The following is a 21938-nucleotide window of genomic DNA, read 5'->3' on the forward strand; positions in this document are numbered from 1 at the left end:
GGTATAATGGGTAATTTGATCCGCGAGGTGCGCGCATGGCTCGAACAAAGCGACGTGCATAATTATCAATTACAGCCAGTGCTATCGAATAATGAGCTACGAGCCCAAGCGAACGTGTGCACTCCACTAGCCACAGATTTTTCTGTGGAAAAAGATACGCGTTAAAAATGGAACTCGAATGGAAATGTGATAATAACGAGCGATTCGTTCGCTGCAAATGCGCCTTAAACGTGTTAATTCTCTCGACGATTATTCGATATTCTTTTCTTACGATCCTGTTATCGTACAGTCTCGAATAAATATGACTATATTTTCTTAATGTGTAATAAAAAAAGGTCTAGCAGGGAGATAGGATCGAATATGCGAATGTTGGAGTAGATTAAGATGAACGAGGAGCAGGCGAGTTTATGAAGCGCAAACGAATGGCGCCTCCAGTCATCGGAGGGAAGTCTCTGGAAAGCTTAGGGTGAATGTGCTTAAATCATGCTTGCGTACCAGTCGCGACACTGTATTTCGGATTTAAATAAAATACCTAGTCTCGTTTCGATTCGTGAAACGGAATTCGAAAGATTAATAGATTAATCGACAACGTTGTTTGGAGCATTGTTAACTTGGATGGTTTTGTTTCAGGTGTGGGGCACAATATAGATTCAGGAAAGGACTTCACGGTCGATGGTCTTTCCGGGTTCAGCAAAAAGAAGAAGAAAAAACGCCGTCATAGGTGAGTATCTCACAGCCGTGAATCATTATAGTTTACCGTTGTTCCGTTGCGTCGCGTCCGCGGCAGCCGCCATTGATTTCTGTCTCGCGTGGCTGCCAAAAATTCCAACGCTGAAATCCGCGGGAATAATTAATAACCGTTGGTTGAAATTGTCGGACGTTCCCGTACGGTGGTTATTCTTTCGCGTTCTCGCTCAATTATCGGGGCCGGGTTTCGAATTTTCGTTTTTCGATAATGATAAATTTATCCCCGAGCGAACGTATCGTTTAAAACTTTTCATCGTGCGATCGACCGGCGCCTCCCCTCGCTCTCCGGTAATGAGTTTTCGGCTATTTTGAAGCGACGGACAATACGAATGCAATCATCGTTCGCCGGTAATTGCGCGGCGGACGGACGGTTTCGGGGACCAAATTGCTTGTTAAAATGTGCAACTATCGCTCCGAAACGTCCACGTAAGACGTATCGGGTATCGTTAACTTCGAGGAGCGTAGATCGAAGCCCCCGTCACGCTAGAAAACGAAGAATTATCGCGTCGCCAGCGAATGTGGTCGATTAAACATTTGTCGCAGTGCGGATGCCGCGTTGTAAAATTTCATTAAATCCGCGGATATATAGGCACATCGGAGTTTATTCGTTCGTTGGAAACCCGGCTGTGAAAAATATAGGAAATTTTACGTTCGACGAGGATCGAAGAAATTATTTATCGCGCGGTACCGTTATAACCGAGCATTTCCAACCGTACGATTACAATTTCTGTTTCGATTTCCGGCCACCAGAAACTTCTCGCGAGTTTTTTGCGAATGTGAACGAAGTTAAGACGCGCGATAGTCGTTTTGGCTTCGTGTGTAGGGTAGGTTTAAGGGAAAAGCTGTAATGGCATATAACTAGGTTCATACGGTTGTTGCTCCAGGACGATCTTCACGTCGCAACAGCTGGAGGAGCTGGAGGCAGCGTTCAAGGAAGCCCATTATCCTGACGTCTATGCTCGGGAGATGCTCAGCCTCCGAACCGATCTGCCCGAAGACAGGATACAGGTGAGCGAAAATCAAAAGACCTATGAAACCCGAGCACGCGACCTACGAATCGGAGAGCCCCGATACGCCACGACCCCCTTGTGAAATTCGCGACTCAGAGCTATCGAGTTTCTTCGCCCCGATACCCGTGAACCGATCGAGCCCGTTAAAGGACACCGTCCATCTTTGCCGTTTGCTTTTTCGCGAATCTTTCGATCCGTGCGATAAATATATGACGAATCGAACTCGCGTTAGACGCAGAGAACGTCGAGCAGATGTACGACCAAATGGATCCATTTTGAACAGGACAGCGACGTTTTCCATCGTTCGCCCTATTAAATGAACGCACAATGCGATTTCTTCGCCTATTGTCGGCAGGCGCAGCGAAAATTTCGAACGACGCGTTAATACGAATTTTCCGAGCTCATTTTTCGCCGCGTCGAAGCCTTTGTTTCTCGAATGGACGGCGGACATTTTGCTTCGCGTGGTGCTTTAAGTATAATTCGCTGTTAATGCCCGGGGATCCATTGTTGTCGGTAATTTTGTCTTTAACGGGAATTAACAACGTTACACGCTCTTTGAAAATTAATCACGGCCGTTCGCGATAATAATACGAAAATATAAAGCCGCTATATATTTTCACTCAATTAAAATACCCGTCGTTCTATCGTCGATAATTCGGTCCTAGAATTACACCGACGCCCGGAGGCTTTTTGCAAGCAGATTTAACACGCCCGTTCATTCGTCAAAGAGAATTATTATCAATTAGCACGCATTTGATATTGGTTCCGTTCGCGTAAATTACCGAGCAATTAATTTTATATCTTCATACATCGTCAACATAATGAGCGCGGAGAAACTGCTCATTTTCAACGTTGCAGGTAATACATTAATTCACTTCCTGATTGCGATTCGCCGATCGGTTGTACGGCCAGCCGATTCTCCGACTATTTACGGGTCCGTTTCTCGACACAACGCCACGCAATATCCTCGTTCCTTTGCGATAATTGTTAAATTAGTAATTCATTTGCAACCTCGTAAAACTGCAAACCCTTTCCTTAACGTGACGACTGACCCTTCCAAGAAATATCTAGCAGATTGCAGACCCTTTTATCGATTCGACTATCGACCAGAGACAACGACTGTTGTAACGAGAAATTACAATTATTACGAGCGTAAAAGATGACTTCCTCTAACCAGAGTCCAACAAACAGCAACGTTTTCCCCACGCAACAACCGACGACACAACGACTCGTTGCTCCTCCTCCGGCCAATGGCGAATGGCAACTCAAGCCGATCTTGCGGCGATATCGCGCGGAATTATCGACGCTGGGCATAAAGCGGCGAAAGAACAGTCGCAAATGAAAGGGGCAGGGGTACGGCGGTGGTTCGTTGTTGGGGGTGGAGAGTGGCAGGACCAAAAGGCGCGACCATAAAAGGGAGAATTTTCCCGGGCTGACGGTTAGTTACCGCGAACTCGTAGAGTACTACATAGCTTGAGATAGGTTTTCGCATGGCGGACCCGGGACAAGCTTCCCTCTCTCTCCCCCTTTTCCCCGTCCCTCTTCCTCTCGTCGCTATTCGCCCCTCTGTTCGCCCCGTCTCCCTTTCTCTTTGCCATTTCGTGACCGTGTCTCCTTTCTCGAACGACATGCGTGCGGTCCGAATTTGCGTGCCCGAAAAACAAAGACAGACAACCAGATTTATTAGCCCTTGGAGAACCTCCCTCTCAGAAACATGACAGTAATTTCAAAGTCAGAGAGAAGGTAGTTTTCCCAAAATGATATCCATATATTTGGATAAAATTAAATTGTAATTACTCTCCAAATAACTTCCCCGCACGAACTCCGGACTCCCCGACTCTCTCGTTCTCTTGCACCCCCAAAATCTCCGCGCGCATTCCAAGAATCCGTTCCCACGGGCGTTTCACTCGCTACCGAAACTCTAGTCTAAACATTCCCCTGATCTCGTCCGCCTGTCAATCACGAGGGAAACTTTTCAAGAACGGGTTCACCCTAATTGCTCCGACCATTTTCTGTCGCCCGTGTATGAATTCCGATTTGGGTCAAGACGGGGCCCGAGAGTTGATCGCGGAGCGCACGGCCAGTCGATGGAGAATTTCAAGTAGAAACACCCGTTCGACGGTGGCTGACACGTGGATGTGCACGCGCTTTAAAAGGTCCACGCTTGTCCGTACGTGAATGACCGAACCGCACACGTAACGGGGTGCTGATTATATTTTGATATAATTCGAGGAACGTGGCGGCGAGCCGCGAAGCAAAGGTGGCAAAGGAACCGCTGGGGGTGGCGAGGAAACGGCGCGACGAAGACGCTTCGGTTAGCCGGACAAAGAGGGAGAAACGTGCGAAAGAGAGACTGTCGGTGAGGGATGGGGCACGGTCGAGTCGCGCTTCACGGGGTTGTTGAAGCTTCGCGGCTGAAGCGTGCAGGCGCGTACACACAGGGAGAGAGAGAGAGTAGCGGCGGCGTGAAACGACAAAGCGGCCATTGCAGGATGGGTGCGGTCCCGCGGGCCAATCAGAGACACGAGTCGCGGACCGGTCGGCCAATCAGGCCGCGCCTTCCACCCGTCTTTTGTTTCTAAATTTGCGCGCGCGGCGGGGACACAATATAACGAGCGCGGGACGAAAAGAGGGGTTGGTAATCGTTAACGGTGATATTTTTATGTGGGAGTGCCGGCTTTCTTCGTCTTTTCTCTTGCCTCTTCTTTCACCCCCCCGTCCCTCCCTCACCCGCGACACCCACGCCTGCCCCCTACTCCGCCGTCCCTCCGCCACTCCGACGTTAACTCACCGCGTCTTCGTCCGACTCCGTTCCTCTTCCCGCGATCCTCCTCGTCCCTTGCTCTGTTCCTGCCCGTTCCGAGACGACTTTGACCCCCCTTTTTCTTTTCTAATTTCTTTGTAGCTCCTTTTTGCCCTTTGTTCCGCGCGTCTTTTTTTGTTTATCTTTTCCCGCGCGCGCGCTCGTGTGCGCGCACGCCCACGCGTGTCGGCCCGTCGACGCGAGGACGAGCGTCGCGGCGCGGCCAGTTTTCGTATCGATTAGAGGCATTTTCTGACGGTTGATGCGCTACCCGCGAAGGCAGCCGCGATCGAGCAATCGCCGACACCGTTCGCCCCCAAAATTCTCTGCGAAAATCAATTCGCGATCATAGCAATTTCTCTCTAGAAAATCTGTCACCCGGGGGTGCAAAAATTTTCATCCGGTGGTCGCTGACAGTAGTCCTCAAAGCTCCTAATCCAGTTATCGATAACATTTTTTAATTGCACCCAGTTCGATCTATGAAATTAGTCGAGACCGTTAAATTAGCCCCCGTTTATTACTCCCGCCAATTCCTCTAGCGAAAATACCTATTCAGAAGCTTATTTTTGATTCCTTGGTACGGAAATTCAATTTCATCGGGTTCACCCTTCGCTCGTAACGCGCCGTTAGGTTCGAAATTTTGAAAGAGATGACCGGAAAGGGCTGTTTCCGGTAGTCCCATCTCCAACGGGTGATTTGACGGAACGCCAGCTGTCATGTCCGTCACGGCGAAGGGTTATTAATTGATTAAATGAGCGTGTCGGAGTCAGACGCAGTACGAACCAATTAATTAATTATGCTCGTTGTATGGCAAGCATTGTTCGGGACGCGTTTCCAAAATCGCTGCGAGTCTGTTCGATCGAAAAATTATAAAGGAAGCTCCCGGGGTGCTCTCTTTGACGAGACGCTCGTTGATTTTTGATATTAAGAGGCTTTCTCATCTCGATGGGGGACAAAGGTATAGCCGGTGAAACGTCCGCGAAAGGGAAAGAAGAATGGAAAGCGTCTTCTTGTTAGAACAGAGAAGGCACAAAGGATATTCCTTCGTCTTCGGGTCGCGGCGAAATGAGAAACTTTCAGACGCCTGAAAGCAGAGTAGACTCCGTAACGTTCATTGTCGCGACACTCGGGGTACGTAAGGAAGATTAGATTCTAACCAAAGGCGAAAAATATTTGTTCGAACGATAGGTAACGAATAACAAAAGAGTAAAGTAATTCAATACCAATACGGACCAAGTTCCGGCCCGTGGACTGTCTTTTTAAGTAGTAGAACATTAGATTTATCGGACGTCTCGTACTTCCCTTCGTTCGTTCAGAATTTTTATCCGAAAATTACTTTCGGCGATTCGAACGTACTCGGCAGTTTCGATTAAATTTCCGCGCGGAAGAGAATGGCGACGATTGTCCCGGATTCAATCTCTTTATCGAGCCATCGCGTAATTTTATAGGACTTCCCGAAACGCGTTTCAACGACCGTTGTTGACTATTCGAAGAAAGAAAGGTTGGAACGCTCCCGCGGCGAAGTTAATCGAAATGTCTTCGGCAGACCCCAGTGCCACAGTTCGCGTAATTGTGCATGCGATTCGCAAGCGCGACGATATAATTGCTTGTTCCCGCAACAGATTCTATCCACGGGTCCCGGACGTTTTTCCCGTCGAAATGATCAATCTCGCTCATCCCTTCCCGGTCGAGATTCCAACCAACCAGTTGCTCGTTACATTTCCACGGAAACTAAAGACCAAATAAAATTTTTAAATTCAACGTTTAGGTGTTTCAATATTTCTGACCACTTCTCGAACTCTTCTCGGAGACCGATCGTAATAAAGTCTGTGAATCTGGTCGGGAAAGAAGCTCGACGCAAAGGGAGAGATTGATTCCCGAATCCACCCCCCCCATACGGGAGCCTCAATAGAAAACAGCAACGGCCGATCGACTTGACTACTCGTTATCGCGATCGCTCTGGTGCTCGCAAAATGAGGCTGCGTCTGATTGGGCGCGCGGAATCGTTCACAAACGGACGTAATTTCGGCGACTGGAGGGTTACCGGCTTCTTATGGGGGCGAGAAAATTACAGCCCCGGTCCCGCCACACGTCGTTTCCCTCTGATCGATATAGAAACGCCAGAGGGGGGTCCCCCGGCTCGCCAAGTGTTTCGGACAAAATGACACCACGAATCACTGTTCGATTACTGTTTAATTTTCGCGGCGCCACGCGCTCGTGCGCTTAATAAATCGCGGGTCGCATTCAGCCGGGGACCGTTGTCGCGCCTCGCTGTCCCATTCACCACCAATTCCTGACGTTAATCGTATTTCCGATACACGATTTTAATTCGGTAATGCGTACGATTTATCCAACGCCAGCGGTTCCCTTTGTGCGACTGAAACGGAGAAGTCAGCGCGGCGTATTCGTATCGCAAACGTTGCCAGAACCGGTAATAGTAATGGTGCGACTGGAAATAAGATATGTGACGGTTCGACGATGGGGTAGACCGGCAGAACGTATAGTTTGGAACTGGTTTGCCAAGTTTGAGATGAAACTAACGATTCAAGGGAACCCGAATTCTTTTCGAGAAAAGCTCAGCCAACGCTTTAATAAATATCCTGATTGAATAATGTGGAAACAGCCGCGTAAAAGGAAGGGAACTGTTTAGTTGGAGGGTAGCGAACGATGGTGGTCGATCGGACGGACGTTTCTCGGTTCGAAGCTATCGGGGTAATGAGGCCCGAGACTCCCACGGGCTCGTTGGAAAAAACAACACGCGTATCCGAGCCGTAAGCGGCCCATTAGCGAAGAATTTTGACGTGGCTCGCACAATCGTTCGCGAGAGAGGATGGAAAGCCAGCGGACCGCCGCTGCCACGAGGAAAAAATTGACTTCAAGTAGCGACGAACGGCTCGCGAGACGCAAGTCATCCACGGGGCCCTCTGGAGGGTTCTCAGCCGGCTTCCACGTACGTTCCTTGACAAAGGTCTCTCTGAAGGAAGCCCCCTTTCTGACAACAGGGCCCCATTGTCAGTCCCCGTTTCAGTCGAGGCGCCATTGACGATTCGTTAGAACGGCCTGCCAAGCACGAACGCGCGAGCCACCTCGTGTCTTCGACGTGCCCTTTCGATCGTGCACGATCATTCTCGGCCCACTGCTCGATACGATTCGTAGGCGTGTAATTATCGCCGCGAACAACTGGTCCGCGTTCCCGGGATTTCGTGGAAACTTCAAGTTCGCTTGGACTTTCGCGGAGGAAGACGCGGTGCCTCGTTCTGTCGATTCGTGTTTCGAAAAAGGGGAACGATTCGGTTTCCCTCGAGTCACCGCGACGTTGATCCCGACAGAACAACTGCTTGCGCTCAACAAAATGGCGTTCCATTGGAGAATTCCCGAGGAGGAACGCCTGGCAGCTGCGTGCATAAAAGCATCGCTCGTAAAACCGAATAAGAGGCTCGTTTCGAACTCGATCTCGCTCGCCAAAGATCCTCGATTCTTCAATTGCTCTCGCCCAATGGCTACGCGAGAAGGATACTGCTACTGAATTATGTGAAAGATTGCCTGGATCGTAAACGTAAGGTCCTGCCGGCGATGGAACCGAAAACAAAGGTGCCTCCGTAACTTCGCCGCTCCTTGTTTCGCTACATTCTCAAGCATTCCGAACTTTCCCCTGCTGGATCATTTTTCAATGACTCTGTAACTTATTCAGAAACTTTGCAGCTGTTTTGGCTGGAAATAATTCTTCCATCATTTTCGTATAGAATATAATGAACTCATTATTCCATATACGTTTCGCTTCATTTGCGAGTATGTGAAAACGAGTGCCTTAACGAAGCTCGCCATGCCTCCTAGCATTTTCAATTTCATACGATCTACCCTCCCCTGACTATCATCGGTTGTTAATAATAATTGGTTCATTTGCAAACTACTATTCTCCCAAAATATGCTTCGTCTGTGAGATGTACAAAATTCACGAACTCTTTCGGAGCAACGATCCTCAATTTTCTCGAAAACTCGTGTAATTTTGGACCGAGCTTTGAATTTAAAAAAGAGGAGACACCGCGGGGGGAATCGGGGAGCGATTCGCCCCCGTATTTAGGTTGCTCGCGCCATCAAAAGCGAATGAAAAGAGATCGCAAAGATGTCTCCCCGGCGCGAATGTCTTCGGGCGACTCGGGACGCTCCGCAAGGACAAGCAGAGAATTAAGCGCTCGGGGTATTCAAGGAGGAAAGTAATCGTTGAAAATGAAGCATAATCCCCGGCGGGCGTATTACGAATTTTCATTTTTAATTCTCTCGTTTCTGGGCGCAATTCGCTCGTCGCGGGAGTGGCGCATTAACCAACGAGAACGAACAAAACCGTTTCCCCCCTCGGCCCCCGGTGTCGGTCGCTACCAAAATGGCTCGCGACAATAACGATCTGAAGACGCGAGGAGCTAGTAGTCGCGGTCCATCGTGACGCGAAGCGAATGAAATCGGTGGATTCGAGGGTCCTGGGCCGGTCGTTTAGACCGATGAACAGGAAGAAAGGGAGGAAAGCTGAAAGTTTGGCTCGTTTCGAGGATATAATCTACCCGTGGAGAAGAAAGTAACGAGGAATCGAGTTACGTTCTCCGTCCCCACCACCCTCTCACCTACGGAACCGTTCCTCTTCAACCCTCTTCCGCTCGACTTCGATCTCTCGTCCTCCGTCCACCGGGGCTCGTTCTCCCGCAAAGAAGCCAGGCTAAGAAAGGGTAATGGCGCGGAAACGGCTCAAATGACCCGCGAATTTTCAGCGGACGAGACTTCCTACTACTTGTGTTTATGTTTAATAGGCGGCCGGCGTCGTAAGTCGACGTGAATTATGTCGCGATATTACCATTCGCACGGCGAATTTATGGTAATTTTCGGCTCGACTTCGCTGCGAACTCTCTCCATCGAGTTGCCACGCGTGGTACGCCGAAAATTATACCCTGTTATTCTCTTATTCCCGTATCCCGCTGGCGGAACAAAATAATCGACTATCGAAATCAGTGTGCTTTCACGACCGGTCGGGCTGGTTGAAATTATCCCGCCCTCGGAGGGCTGTTATTTCAGTTCCACGGAACGACGATCGTCACGGTATTTTCTGAAAAATTCGATTCTACCTCACAGACGTGGCACGACAGGTGGATATCCCGGGTAAAGGTCCGAGAAGACGGTTCGAGTGCCTAGAGGAGACGTTAACACGTTCTAAAGGCCGCGCTAACGCTGTGTAAACAACGTCGAGCCCTGAAATTAGCCCCTCTCGGCCGGGCAAAATAAATATTTTCGCGCCCGACCATCGTTAACGGATTACGAAAATCTTCTTTTCATTGCAACCGGGCAGCCACGGCTCAAGAGCGTCAACGATGACTTTGATCCGAAATTATGTGATCACGCGATGGAGAAATTGACACAGCTTGGAGTACCCCTGATACTTATTGACTAGACGAATCAAAGTCAAATACAAGTGCTTCCTTGCAAAGACGAGATAAACCGCTTAGATTTAAATACGAGAATTCAAAATAATTAATTCTCAAACTCTGTTTTACTGCATACTTCCTACATATACTGTTATGACCGCAGTTTGCACTAATTCGTTTCAGCTATTTCCATTCCGTTCGATTCCTACTATTTTATTAGAATTATACCGCACGTCATATTCGCTGTACGAGTTCAAGCGCAACTCTATCAAACTGTCGATGATTGTCCGATTATCCTGTCAACATCCAACATCTGCCTACCACCTTTCATTCGCGTATGCAGTAGTGCCTTCTTTTACAATGTAGCGACGATTTTTACACGTCGTATCAAACATACTATTCTTGTCGATTACTCCGAATAGTAACATTCTGTTATGGATGTCTTACGCTGTCCACCCACTCGAATGCTCCGCAGAGTCCAACGAATTACTATATTTAACGCATTATCGACGAGGTACAGAATAGCCAGGGGTAGTTGATCGAGTTTTGCCGGAAGAACGTTGGAAACCACCCCCAATCGAGAGGAAGAAGAGGTCCGCGAAGGATCGAGGCGTGATTACGCGTAGGCCGCGGCGGGGAATCGTCGCGGGTAGGAAATTTCGAGGCTGGTCCGTGCCCAATTATTGATTTTGTCTTTTCGATGGCCACGACCGCGACAGGAAAGCGATGCACGCGCACACCGGCGTCGCGACGCCACGCACGGAAGGGCGTTCGCGTGTGTGCTGCGCGCCGGAGGGGGTTACAAAGCTACGAACGCATTAAATACTCGAGAGCGCAGTGTCCTCGGATGAGCTTTACGCGCACCCACACGCGTGACGTATCGTGGCACACGCGCGTACACAGACCGCGTTGCGCTCGCGCGCGTGCAGCGCACAAAGACGGGGGCCTAAATTGATTGCGTCTAAAATCCAACGAGCTTTCTCGCCTTTTCGTTTCGCAGCCGCGTACCAGGCGAGCACCGGCACGAAGATGGCGAGCCCACGACCTTTGTGGCGGACCGACGAGTACGTTTCACAAAAATATAACCTCGCAGAGAGGCTTTCTCTTTTCCCTCTTCCTATTTTTCTTCACTTCTAACCCCCCCGTGCGTCGGTCACCCTCTTTTTCCTGCCTTTTCTCTCGCTCTTCGCGCGAGTATGCGTGCCTGCGAGCGCGTGACTCCTCTGGAAACGGATCACCGTCTCCCCTTGACTCCCGGAGCCCCGTTTCGCGTCGCGAGACCACCATAAATATGGTTTTCCCCGGAAAACTGACGACCAAAGTCGAATTCAAGGGAACGACCACCGTGGAAAATCTCATGTTCCTCTCCCGATAATAATTATATACACAAGGTGTTAAAACCCAACTGCAAATAACAGCGGAGAAATATAATAGAGCTACGTAAAAGCGTGCCTTCGGTGGGAAGAAAGAAAGCTGGAAAACGAAACCGGGACTGCGAGGCTTGAACGGAAATGGAGAACCCGGTGCCGATCAAAAGAAATTTTCAACGCGTCGGAACGAGTCAAAAACACACGGGCTCGACGGGACGCGTAATTTCGACCGATCGCTTTTTAGATTCGAACCGTTTTTACCGTATAATGGCGCGTAATTACGCGACGATTTCATCGTTTTCCAACGGTCGAACGCAACGAGCTTTTTGCCGAACTAATTCGTCGCGAACGAGTGGCCGGAAAAGTCCGATCGCCGACTACCACTTTGGCGCTCGAACGCTGTTCTTCACGGGGGTTCCCGGCGGGCGTCATAATTGCCGGCAGATCGAATTAAAGTCGAATTATAGGATTCTCCGCGTGTGATTCAGCGGGCAACAATTCCCGCGGGGGACGCTGATAATCCGCTCGTAAGAAGCGCCCGATCGTTCGCACATAAAAGCGGACCTATATGGTGCATCATCCTTCGAATCCAATAGCCCGTGGACCCTGCGACCCTCGTAATAGGGTTGCGGCTGTCGAGCTCATGAATTTTCTATCGCTCGTCCTCGAATGATTAAATGATCTTCACGGCTGGAGGGTGACCCGGTGACTTTTGCCCGCCTAGACAGACGCTGACAAGTGGCGCGCGCGTCCCCGTCGCGAAACATCCCTTAGGAGAGACGTAGAATTTTTCAGGAAACGCGTGGGAACGTACGCGTTGTTTTCACCGTGAAAAAATGTCGCGAATCGAGAGCTTGGATCCAGAGCTTTTTGAAACTCGTGACGCATCGCTGGTGCGGACAGTCGATAGTCTGCCGGGGATATTTTAGAGTCGAGCAGCCATAAATCCAGCGACTCGTGGATCAAGACAGTTTCTTAGGTCGGTGATTTCGGGGATGGAAAGGAGGCCGGACGAGGCTCGTAAAATTGCCGGCAAACAAAGCGATGAATTCCGGCTGGCCGCGTTCCACCCCAAAAATTGACCAATAACGCCATCTCGCGCATCCCGGTCCAACGGGTGGCGAATAAATAAGGGCTCGAGTGGCAGGAATCGGGGCTCGCGGAAGATCCAGCAATTTGGGCGTTGCGGGATTGTCAACGGGGTCGCTTATAAATTCTAATAAACCCCGTTGCGCCACGGCGAAATCTGGCGAAGCGTGGGCGGCCAGGGGGGGTGGGGTGGGGTGGGGGGAGGGCGAAACGGAGAGAACGCGAGATGGGGGATACCGGCTGGATGCGGATATAAATCTCGACTAACCGAATTAAGTTAGAAGCATGGGCCGAAGTTTCGCCACGCCCTCGCCGCCGATGAAACGCTATCGAAACCCGGAGTCTGCGTGGTGAAAACCGCGCTGAGACAAGAGACGTGGAAACACGTCTGCGTGGAGCGCGATGGAAAGCAAAAAGAAACCGCGGTGTCAAGCTGCAACGCCGTCTTGGCGTTAATTAATGAGACCAGAGTCGCTCGCCTCCTGGAGACCGAGATGGGAATTGGTTCGCGAAAAATTCTGACGCCTGGATCGCCTGGAATTTTTGGCCAGCCCCCTACACCCGCTCACGCCTGACGATCCTTCGCGTTGGTCGTAAGATTCCGGTAGAAGCAGAGTCGATCAAATTTTATTCGATATGCAAAGGTAGAAGTACCTTGCCCGTTCCAAGTTATTGCCTTTAACAGGGATTCCTCCGGTTCTTGCAACACGATCATCGAGCAAACATTGACACCGCGTTACGGTGTTAATACCATCCTTTGGGGTATCAGACCTCGTCTAATAGTATTCGGATATCAACCCTTTACCAACGTAACAGCTTCATCGGGTTCCCTATTAGTGTCTATGCTTTATGTACCGCACAATCGATCACCTCTATCAGGTGATTTCCTGTTAATCAACCGACCAGCACTCCGCCACCGAGATAGACGATCGGATCATTTTGAATGATTAATCCGGCGTACCCGGAGCTCCCCATTCGAGTTGAAACGGAGGAATAAAATTTCTTTGGCGCAGTAATAAATATCTGGTCGTTGTCCAAGTGCCGCAGTCGATATTAATTCACTCCGTCTCGAGGTCCTTTTTGTCCGCGGGGGGCTAAGTCATGATTAACGCTCGGGACCCTCCTGCTCGTCCTTCGTCCAGCAAGTGTCCCACCTAATGATGTCCCGGCGCGTGCCACTTCGCAGCATGGGGTCCATCCCCCGTGCCCCGTGGCCCCCGACTCGACTATTTGCCGATGACCAACGAGCCCTGTCGAACATGCTTGTTCGCGCATTACGCGGCAAACAAGCGCTTTTTCGGGGGTTAATGCAACCTTGCGGGTTCCCCGCACGCGCGTTACTTATTGGAAGAGATTAATTGGCTTACTGGTTCCCCTGGCTACGAGTTGTGGGAACCCGGACCCATTACTCGCCCTGGCGATCAGCGTACATCATATTAAATGATCTGTGAACTTGGTGACTCGGTGTTTGCTCGTCTGTTGCGCGGAAATGGAAAATTGAAACAGTTCCTATTTCGGATTTATTTCAGAAACTATTGGAACCATCATTCTTTGTAAAAAATTGTACAAGATTCCCTCGAATTACCATTTGTTTTAACCCAGAGTAAATTTTATCACACGGCTTTCCGGTACAAGGTTTCCCATGCAATTTTTAAAACGGGGTTAATGTTGTGTGGTTCGGTAAAAGGGAGAGGAGAGTTTAATAAGCAAGAAGGAAAGCGTTTAATAAGCATGTAACGGGCATCTAATACGTCCCGGGATCGGTTCGAGCTTTGACGACGCGGGCGTCGCGCGGCGGGTTGGGGTTGATCGCGCGGCAGAGTGGGAGATCGAGGCGGGCAGGGGTTGGGACAGGGAAGCAGAGAACTCGATATCTCATTATCGGTCGATCGTAAATTGAAGTTACCGGTGGGGAGTAACGAGATCTCCAATTATCCTCGGGACAGTATCACCTTGCGCGGGTTTGTATCGGTGTTGGCGCGACGACGCGCGACGATTCGAAGGCGGAAGGCGTGTATCGGCCGATGGGATCCGCGGGATTCTTAGCTCCTGCGGGGATGCTCGGATTGCGAGAGACAATGTCGGGGTCCGTGTCGGTCTCGAGAAAAATAACGGTCTCGTTGTCGCGCGCGTCTTGGTGGCAATTTTCCCCCGCTTCGTCCGGGTGTTCCTGGCCGCCTTGGCTGCCTCTCTCCATGGCGGAAAATCAAAAAGCTTTCGGTTAGGTAGACCTTCGAGGACCCTCGTCCTGCTATAGTACCTGACGGCAACTCTTCAGCCTCAGTTTCAATACATCGCGCTGGCATCGAGCTCGAGTGTTGCAGCAAGAAGCAGGCAGGTGGGTGCCGTCGACTCCGTCTCTCTTACGCCCTTCGAACCCCCATCCCCCCGCCAGCGGATCCTCTTCTTGTTCTGCTCTTCTCTCCGCTTCCAGCCTCCTACGGGCGGTCTCCATCCTCTCTTTTCGTCCCGATCGCCGGCTATCCCTTGACTTCGCGACCGTGTATCCCGTATCGGTGTATTGGTAATCCATAGCAAGTTACCGCGGGCCCCCGACCCCCTCCTCTCCTAGTGCACACCCCCGCAGGCCCGACATCACCCTCTTCGCTTCGCCCCGTATCATTCTGTACCAACACTAACCCCCGCGTCTAACTTGGACGCAGCCACCGAAGTCTTTCCCTCGCTCTTGGCGCGTCCTTCTCCCCGTCGCGACGCCGACGACCGCGTCCGTCTCCCTTCAACAACCCCCCCGCGCCCACCCCCCTCTTTCCACTTTTCCCGGTCTCACCCCGTCGCACTTTCTATATCGTCCGTCCCTCTCTCTTTATTCCCATTCCCATTCTCATCCTCTTGTTTTGGTCCAATAGTCAGTCGCCGGTCTGATCGATGATACGCCAACAGCCAGTACTGCGCATGGCCGACTAAATACAAACTCACTCCTTATTATACCGGGTGTGCCAATAAAGGGGGTGGCGGGCCAGAGAACGGGGAAGAACGAGGGACGCAGGGGTGGCGGAATCGGAGAAGGTGGAGGAGGAGGAGGAGGAGGAGGAGGAAGAGGTGGGAGAGCGAGAAGCCCACCGACGGAGTTCCCGTTCCTTCGAGTCGACGAACGCCACCATAAAGGATTCTCTTCCTCCTCGTTGCCGTTGCCGTTGCCGTTGCCGTTGCCGTTGCCGTTGCCGTTGCCGTTGCCGTTGCTGCTACCGCTGCTTCTGCACTGCAACCCTCCTCTCCCCTCCCCCCTCCCACCTTCCACCTTTGCAACCCCCGCGGGCTCCATATATCCATTCTGTCAGCGTGCTTCGGTGTCTCCGTCTCTCGGTAAGCTATTCCAGGATGCCGAAGGATAATCCCGGTACGCGATTTCCGATCCCCGAACAGTTATAAAGGACTCATTGGGCGACGGGCCCGAAGCTCTCGCGAACTCCGAGATGCCTTTCTATACCTATTCCTGGCTCGTTTTCAAAAGGGGTGTGATACTACTTCTGGCGAACTTCTTCGAACACCGCGCGGACCACTGTCCTCCTGCAGGATTTACGACTCGAGGAAATTTTTAAACTTTCACCCTGTTGGATTTCCTAACCGTCTCACGTTGTTACAAAAATCATCTCCAGTGACGATTGTATATGTCTGGAGTTTTGGCCATGGGTTCTACGAACTCAATGGTGTTTATTATAGAAAGATAAGAGGGCGAATTGCGCTTCACTCTCGCCTTTTCTCCTAAGGGTGAAGTCACAGTCTTGCAACAGATCTCTTAGAGAACAGAACTGAATTCTTAGATATACCTTCCACATATCATTTAATAAAAAGTACATTCTAGTAATTATTGTCGTTTCATTCGAATCACACGTCCCCATAGCCCTACCTTTTCCAATACACCCTACATAAAGCACATTAAGCAGAGATTCGAAATTGTTATGATATCGATTCTGGTTCTACCATAATATTCCATACTGACGTAATTACACCGAAAAGAGTCTATATTTTAATATCGAACGAAAGATGTTTCTACGAAGGAAGAAGACAGAGGGTAAAGGCAAAGTTTCCGCCATCGGTAAAAGTCGAACGGGAGTTGGAAAAGTTGTTCGCCGAGTTCCACGAACTCGAAGATCGTTTAAAGTCGATTTCTTCGATTTTCGGTCGCGCGAGCACGTCGGTTATGGTCGTCGCTTGGAAATCGAGTAACAGCTTTATGATCGGTACAATCGTTTACGCGTCAGCGAATAGAACACGCCTGTCCGCGATCAATGAAAGATTTCCTGCAGGATTCTCTCATTCCGCGCGACCATTACCGTTTCCGCGACGCGGCTCCCAATCCCTTTCGTTTCTACGCGTCTGATTTTCCGCTTTCATCGGCCCGGAATGACGGACCGTCACTTACGATTACGCGACTTCCGAGTCTGCGACGGATCGACGGTTAAAACTAAACTCCAGCGTCTGTTCGGAAGTAAGCTTTGAAATGCCAGACACCGAGTCCTTTTATCAAATATTAATATTAATATTAATACGACGCATTTCTTTTCTGAAACGTCTTGCGTACACTGAACTAGAAGGCATATAAACTTCTGAAGCTTGGCCAACCCTTTAGTCGAGCAAACAACTCTAAAATCGGAAGTGATGTAAACAGCTGCAAGTGCAGCGAAGTTTTGTTGGTAAGGCGTAGCTATTAGCGGCACAAAAGCTCGCGTTCTCGATCGAGAACGGAACTATCGTTCGCGTGAGTATTTTTATATCGAGAGGTGGGTTGGGAGGTGGATGGATCGCGAAAAAAGGCCGGGCAGCTCGTTCGAAAGCTAGGCGGAAGATAATTTCGGGGTGGCAGCGCAAATTGACAGGGCAACGGGTTCCCATTCACTCGAATTACGTTCCAATTCTGCCGGTGACTTTAGCATTGTTGCTACAAATTGGTACACGCCCTGGCCTCCGGCCACCTCCCCCGGTGTCTGCCCGGTGCACACGTCGTCGCAAATGATGCGTGTGCAGGCCTTTTTTAAATAACATCCTCGGACGATCACGTACACCGCTCCGCCAGGAAGGAGCTGGAACGCGCGTGACGGATTGGCTGCTGTCGAACAGCCTCGAAACGATTCCCGGTGACGGTCCCGATCCCCGCTGGTACAATTTTCCACGTCAACCTGGAATCTTGCTGCGCGGGATCAGCCTCCCGCGATCGAAACGTTTCTTTTTTCGACAAGGCTGGACGTATACAACGCGTATTTAAAAAGTTATAATCCAGATTTATCACACACCAATAGGATAATTAATAGGAATTGTTTAAACTACTTTGGGTATGCAGCGTCAAAGAAGACAGCAAAAATGATAGTTACTGCAATTATATCTACTCCTTTCCTATAAAGCAAAATAAATAAAATCACAGTTTAAGGAACACTGACATTTATCGAGACATCCGCCATGTCTGTTCGTCAGATTTCTATTAATTTTACTAAATCCAGAGTGGAAATGCCAAATTATAATTTTAAACGTGAAAAGAAATCATTTTCTTTAACACCAAACCTACCAACACTTTATCTATACCCATTTTTAATTAAATAAACAATTTATAGTCCAATTTTATCGCACATCAATTTCTTACACTTCTTTGGCCATATAACGTCAAAGAAAATGTTAAAATAAACATAGAAGATGACATAAATAATAATATTTGATACGGTCATCGGATAGAGGATGAAATACCTTTTAAATTGGGAGGTCGTACGACCCGATAGCGTGATTAGTTCCGGAGATATGAGGATTTTAATTTCAAGTCGATGCGGTGGCTAGTTTCGAAGATACGAGGCTTCGGAGTTTCATTGATGCGAGATGAATGACCTCGCGCGCGTAAGAAAGTAAACAATGCGTAGTAAATTCTTGGAAATACTACGACTTCCTGGTCACGAGTGTCTCGACTCACGTGCGAGCGAGAGACCAGACGCGACGCGTCAGACGAAGACAGAGATAGTGAAAACGAAAATAATTACCTTTTACATAAATTGCGATATCTCGAAAACGGATGGTCCGATCGTCAAAAATCAAAAACCGTTTTAAAGGGGAAGCCTTCCCGCTCCTAACAGTAGTTTAATAATGAAGAAAACACTAGTAGTTTCGGAACTACACGGGTCCAAAGTTTTAGTATTTTTAATGCCTGTTTTAACATGGGAAGCGCCATAAAAGAATTACGCCTTCACTAAAATTGCGATATCTCGAAAACGGAAAGTCGTATCTACGAAAACCAAAAACCATTTTAAAGGAGAGGCTTTGCCGCTTCTAATGATGCCTCGTTTATGGATAAAGCACTAATAGTTTCGGAACTACACGCGTCTAAATTTTCGCTATTTTTGATGCACGTTGTTGGACTATTCTAAGACAATGGACACTGAAAATTCTCTCCTTTTATTTCTGCTATTCGTATATTTCCTATTTACATCGGAAACGAACCAGAATTTTTCTTTTTACAATGAAATATAAATCATTGAACCGGTCGTGATAGGTTTAGTGTTAAAAATCGGTAAAAAGAGGGTGCATAATTTATTCGGGAAGCTGAACACCGCAGATTCTAATTACCAATTTCGCAGCTACGATTAGTTTACTCATTGTCGTTTCACGGGGCGGCAAACTTCTTAGCACTCGAGCTCGTTAAAGTTGAAACTCGTCCGTGGAGGCGAGCGTGTCCCGAGGAACCGGCACGCGTCGTCCCCCTAGGTGGTCCAACGAACAGAATCGTTAACAAGTAGCCTAACTGGATACTGGACCGCGAAAAACAGGATAACGAACACCGAGCCGATCGTTTAAGCGTAATAGTTAACTATGAGGATGCACGGAACCGCACGCACGAAACCGATCGCTCGACGCCCCGCTCGTTGCGTTCCAATTAGGAGACAATGATCATTAAATAAACGCGTGAGTCAAGAGTGTGGCCAGGGGAAGTTCCAACGAGTTCAGAAACGCTTCCTCGGGGCCGTAGGAGCAATATTCGAAAACTAATAAGCAATCTTCCGCTTGGTTTCGTTCCTTCTGTTACTGGTACTCGTCCAGAGTCACAATAATTAACGTAACTTCGGTTGATTTAAAGTACTGTTAATTTGTTTCAGAAGTGGTAACGTTAATGACGAAACAGCGTTTAGGCATAGTTGTAATTTATCGTTTCAGGTGTGGTTCCAAAACCGGAGAGCAAAGTGGCGCAAAACGGAGAAGTGTTGGGGCAGAAGCACCATAATGGCGGAGTACGGGCTGTACGGGGCGATGGTGCGACACTCTTTGCCGCTTCCGGAGACCATTCTGAAGAGCGCCAAGGAGAACGAGTCGGTCGCGCCCTGGCTGCTAGGTGAGAATCGTCAGTGTTTCGTTCCCCGAAATCTCGACACGACCGGCGCATTAAGTTTTGCTAACTTCCGAAACGCGGTTACGCGCGACACCTCCCTTTTAACCCCTTTGTGCCAGCGCCCGCGCCTAGCAAACGTTTCTTTTAACGCGCGTCCGTCTGTTTCGTCGCAAATGCAACGAGACTGCAAGAAGAACAATTAAATATATTCGCATATGTAGGTTTCGCAACTGTTTCATCGTCGTGTTAGAAGACTGGACTTGACGCGACCTGCTGCGTCCTGTTATTTTTAATTTCACGATCTTTGATCGATCACAAAGGTTCTCGGTAGAAATCAAGCTGCCGGAGTTAGCAACGCTTAATGAACGCGACGAAAACGATCGTAGACAACGGAGCAAAACTCGACTTTGTTTTTCTGTTCGTGTGTATCAGCTCAATCATCTAAGACGAGCAGCTTTAGTCAAGATATCGAAAATAATCAAGAACTGATTGACTGTGGCCCCGCAGGGATGCACCGGAAGTCAATCGAAGCGGCGGAGCATCTAAAGTCTGGCGGCGAGGACAGCGGAAACGACCACAACGGAAGCGGAAGCAGCCCCCATCATAGCCATCACCAAGGCGGACCGACCAGCTCCGAAAGCGGCCAAGAAAGTCAGGATGGCATGGGACCCTCATCCTCTTCAGGTACATTATGTCCGCCGAGTTCGCGTTTATCGAATAAAATTCTCCGCCGCTCGGACTCGATGGCAAATTCTGTAACAACCAGAGGATACAAGTCGGGATCCTAAAATCACTGTCGTCGTTTCTAACGATCGAGAATAATCGTACTTGAACGCCTGCATGCACCTAATGAGATCGAAATTTTTATGTCCGAAGAATATATCGTGTCTGCTCCCGCTGTGACCATCGGGAATCGACTCCTCGATTTCTGGCGGGTCTACGACTAACCGGGTGGAATGTTCGTTTCGCAGGAATGGTACAGGACACGGAGCAGCTCAGGAACGAGAGCATCGCCTGTCTAAGGGCGAAGGCGCAGCAGCATCAGCTGCAACTGAGCCTGCAGCCCACGGCGGCGCCAACCAGCGCCGCGTACCCGCCAGGACCCCCATCGAGCACGCTCCACGCTTCCGTTTAATCGCCGTCACGACGCTTTTCCCGCAAAACAACGAACACAGGAAACCGTTCGACACCTTGGAGACGAAGACAGGTGGTCCGTTCTCGACCGATCAGCCACTGGAGACGTCCGAGCCCGGGCCACCGATTCTAGATCTCGCGAGTCGAGGGAACCGAGTTCGAGACAGTCGTTAACGGAGCTCTCGTCGGAGCGTTTTTTCTATGAGTCGACGGGGACGATTTACCGCGAACAGAATCATCGAGACTGATCGGGGGTATCCCGGTCCGAAGGAACTGCCTACTAGGAGCGAACGCAAACACAACGAAATAGACGAAGAATCGCCACGATCGTCGAGGCATCATCGAAGCGATAGATCGATATCGCGTAGGGCCTACGCGGTTCTCGTTCGAGAACCACTTGGAGTCGGTCCTCATCAACGAAACAGTGGCCTATGGACGGCCGGTACAATGACAAATCATCGATCCGTGGAGCAAAGATGACTTTCCATCCGTCGACGTCGGTTCCTATCTCGCGATTTCCGGCATCGGAGGTGTCGAGATCGTTAACGAGATCGCTCGTTCACCCTGAACTTAGGGGTAGCAAAACGCCAGACAGCTCCGTGGACGCGAGTAGGCGACGATTCGACGCGAAGTGGAACGAAAATAACTAATTAGGAGTTCTAGCCGCTTTGAATAGTGCGAGTATATGTGTAATATATATTATAGAAGTTGTATTATGTATTATACATATACGTATATATAAATATATACATATGTATGGCAACCGTGATATTGAGTAGAGTGAATCGAACGGGAGCGTGTGTTTTAAAACAGAGATTACGCCTCAGGGCGACCACCGAAACGACTTGCAACGAAACGACGAATAAAACGAATCACCGCGACGAGTGAGACGATTTAACGAATTAGAAGCCACAGACACATCGAACTTGACCTCGAAGACGCCTACGAGGCGTCGCGTCGCCCGCGAACCGATCTTTTCCTTACGGTCCTCGACGGACGGTAGACTCGAGGATTCATTTCATCGATAATGCGTGAGTGTTGCGTGTGCACGAGTGC

General features: G+C 49.5%; 1 protein-coding gene across 1 annotated transcript in view; it reads left to right on the top strand.

The window, feature by feature from the left end:
- LOC122396872 (visual system homeobox 2-like) overlaps positions 1 to 20883 on the top strand; it is a 56040-nt gene extending 35157 nt beyond the window's left edge. The window contains exons 3-7 of the mRNA XM_043395602.1: positions 631 to 720; positions 1625 to 1755; positions 19577 to 19751; positions 20181 to 20432; positions 20720 to 20883. Of these exons, the coding sequence (XP_043251537.1) occupies positions 631 to 720; positions 1625 to 1755; positions 19577 to 19751; positions 20181 to 20432; positions 20720 to 20883 (812 nt within the window). The remainder of the gene's footprint in view (positions 1 to 630; positions 721 to 1624; positions 1756 to 19576; positions 19752 to 20180; positions 20433 to 20719) is intronic.
- Positions 20884 to 21938: the final 1055 nt, after the last annotated feature.

This window comes from Colletes gigas, unplaced genomic scaffold, assembly GCF_013123115.1.
Source record: "Colletes gigas isolate AHSC1104 unplaced genomic scaffold, ASM1312311v1 Colletes_gigas_Sc00008, whole genome shotgun sequence".
In the NCBI taxonomy this organism is placed as follows: Eukaryota; Metazoa; Arthropoda; class Insecta; order Hymenoptera; family Colletidae; genus Colletes; species Colletes gigas.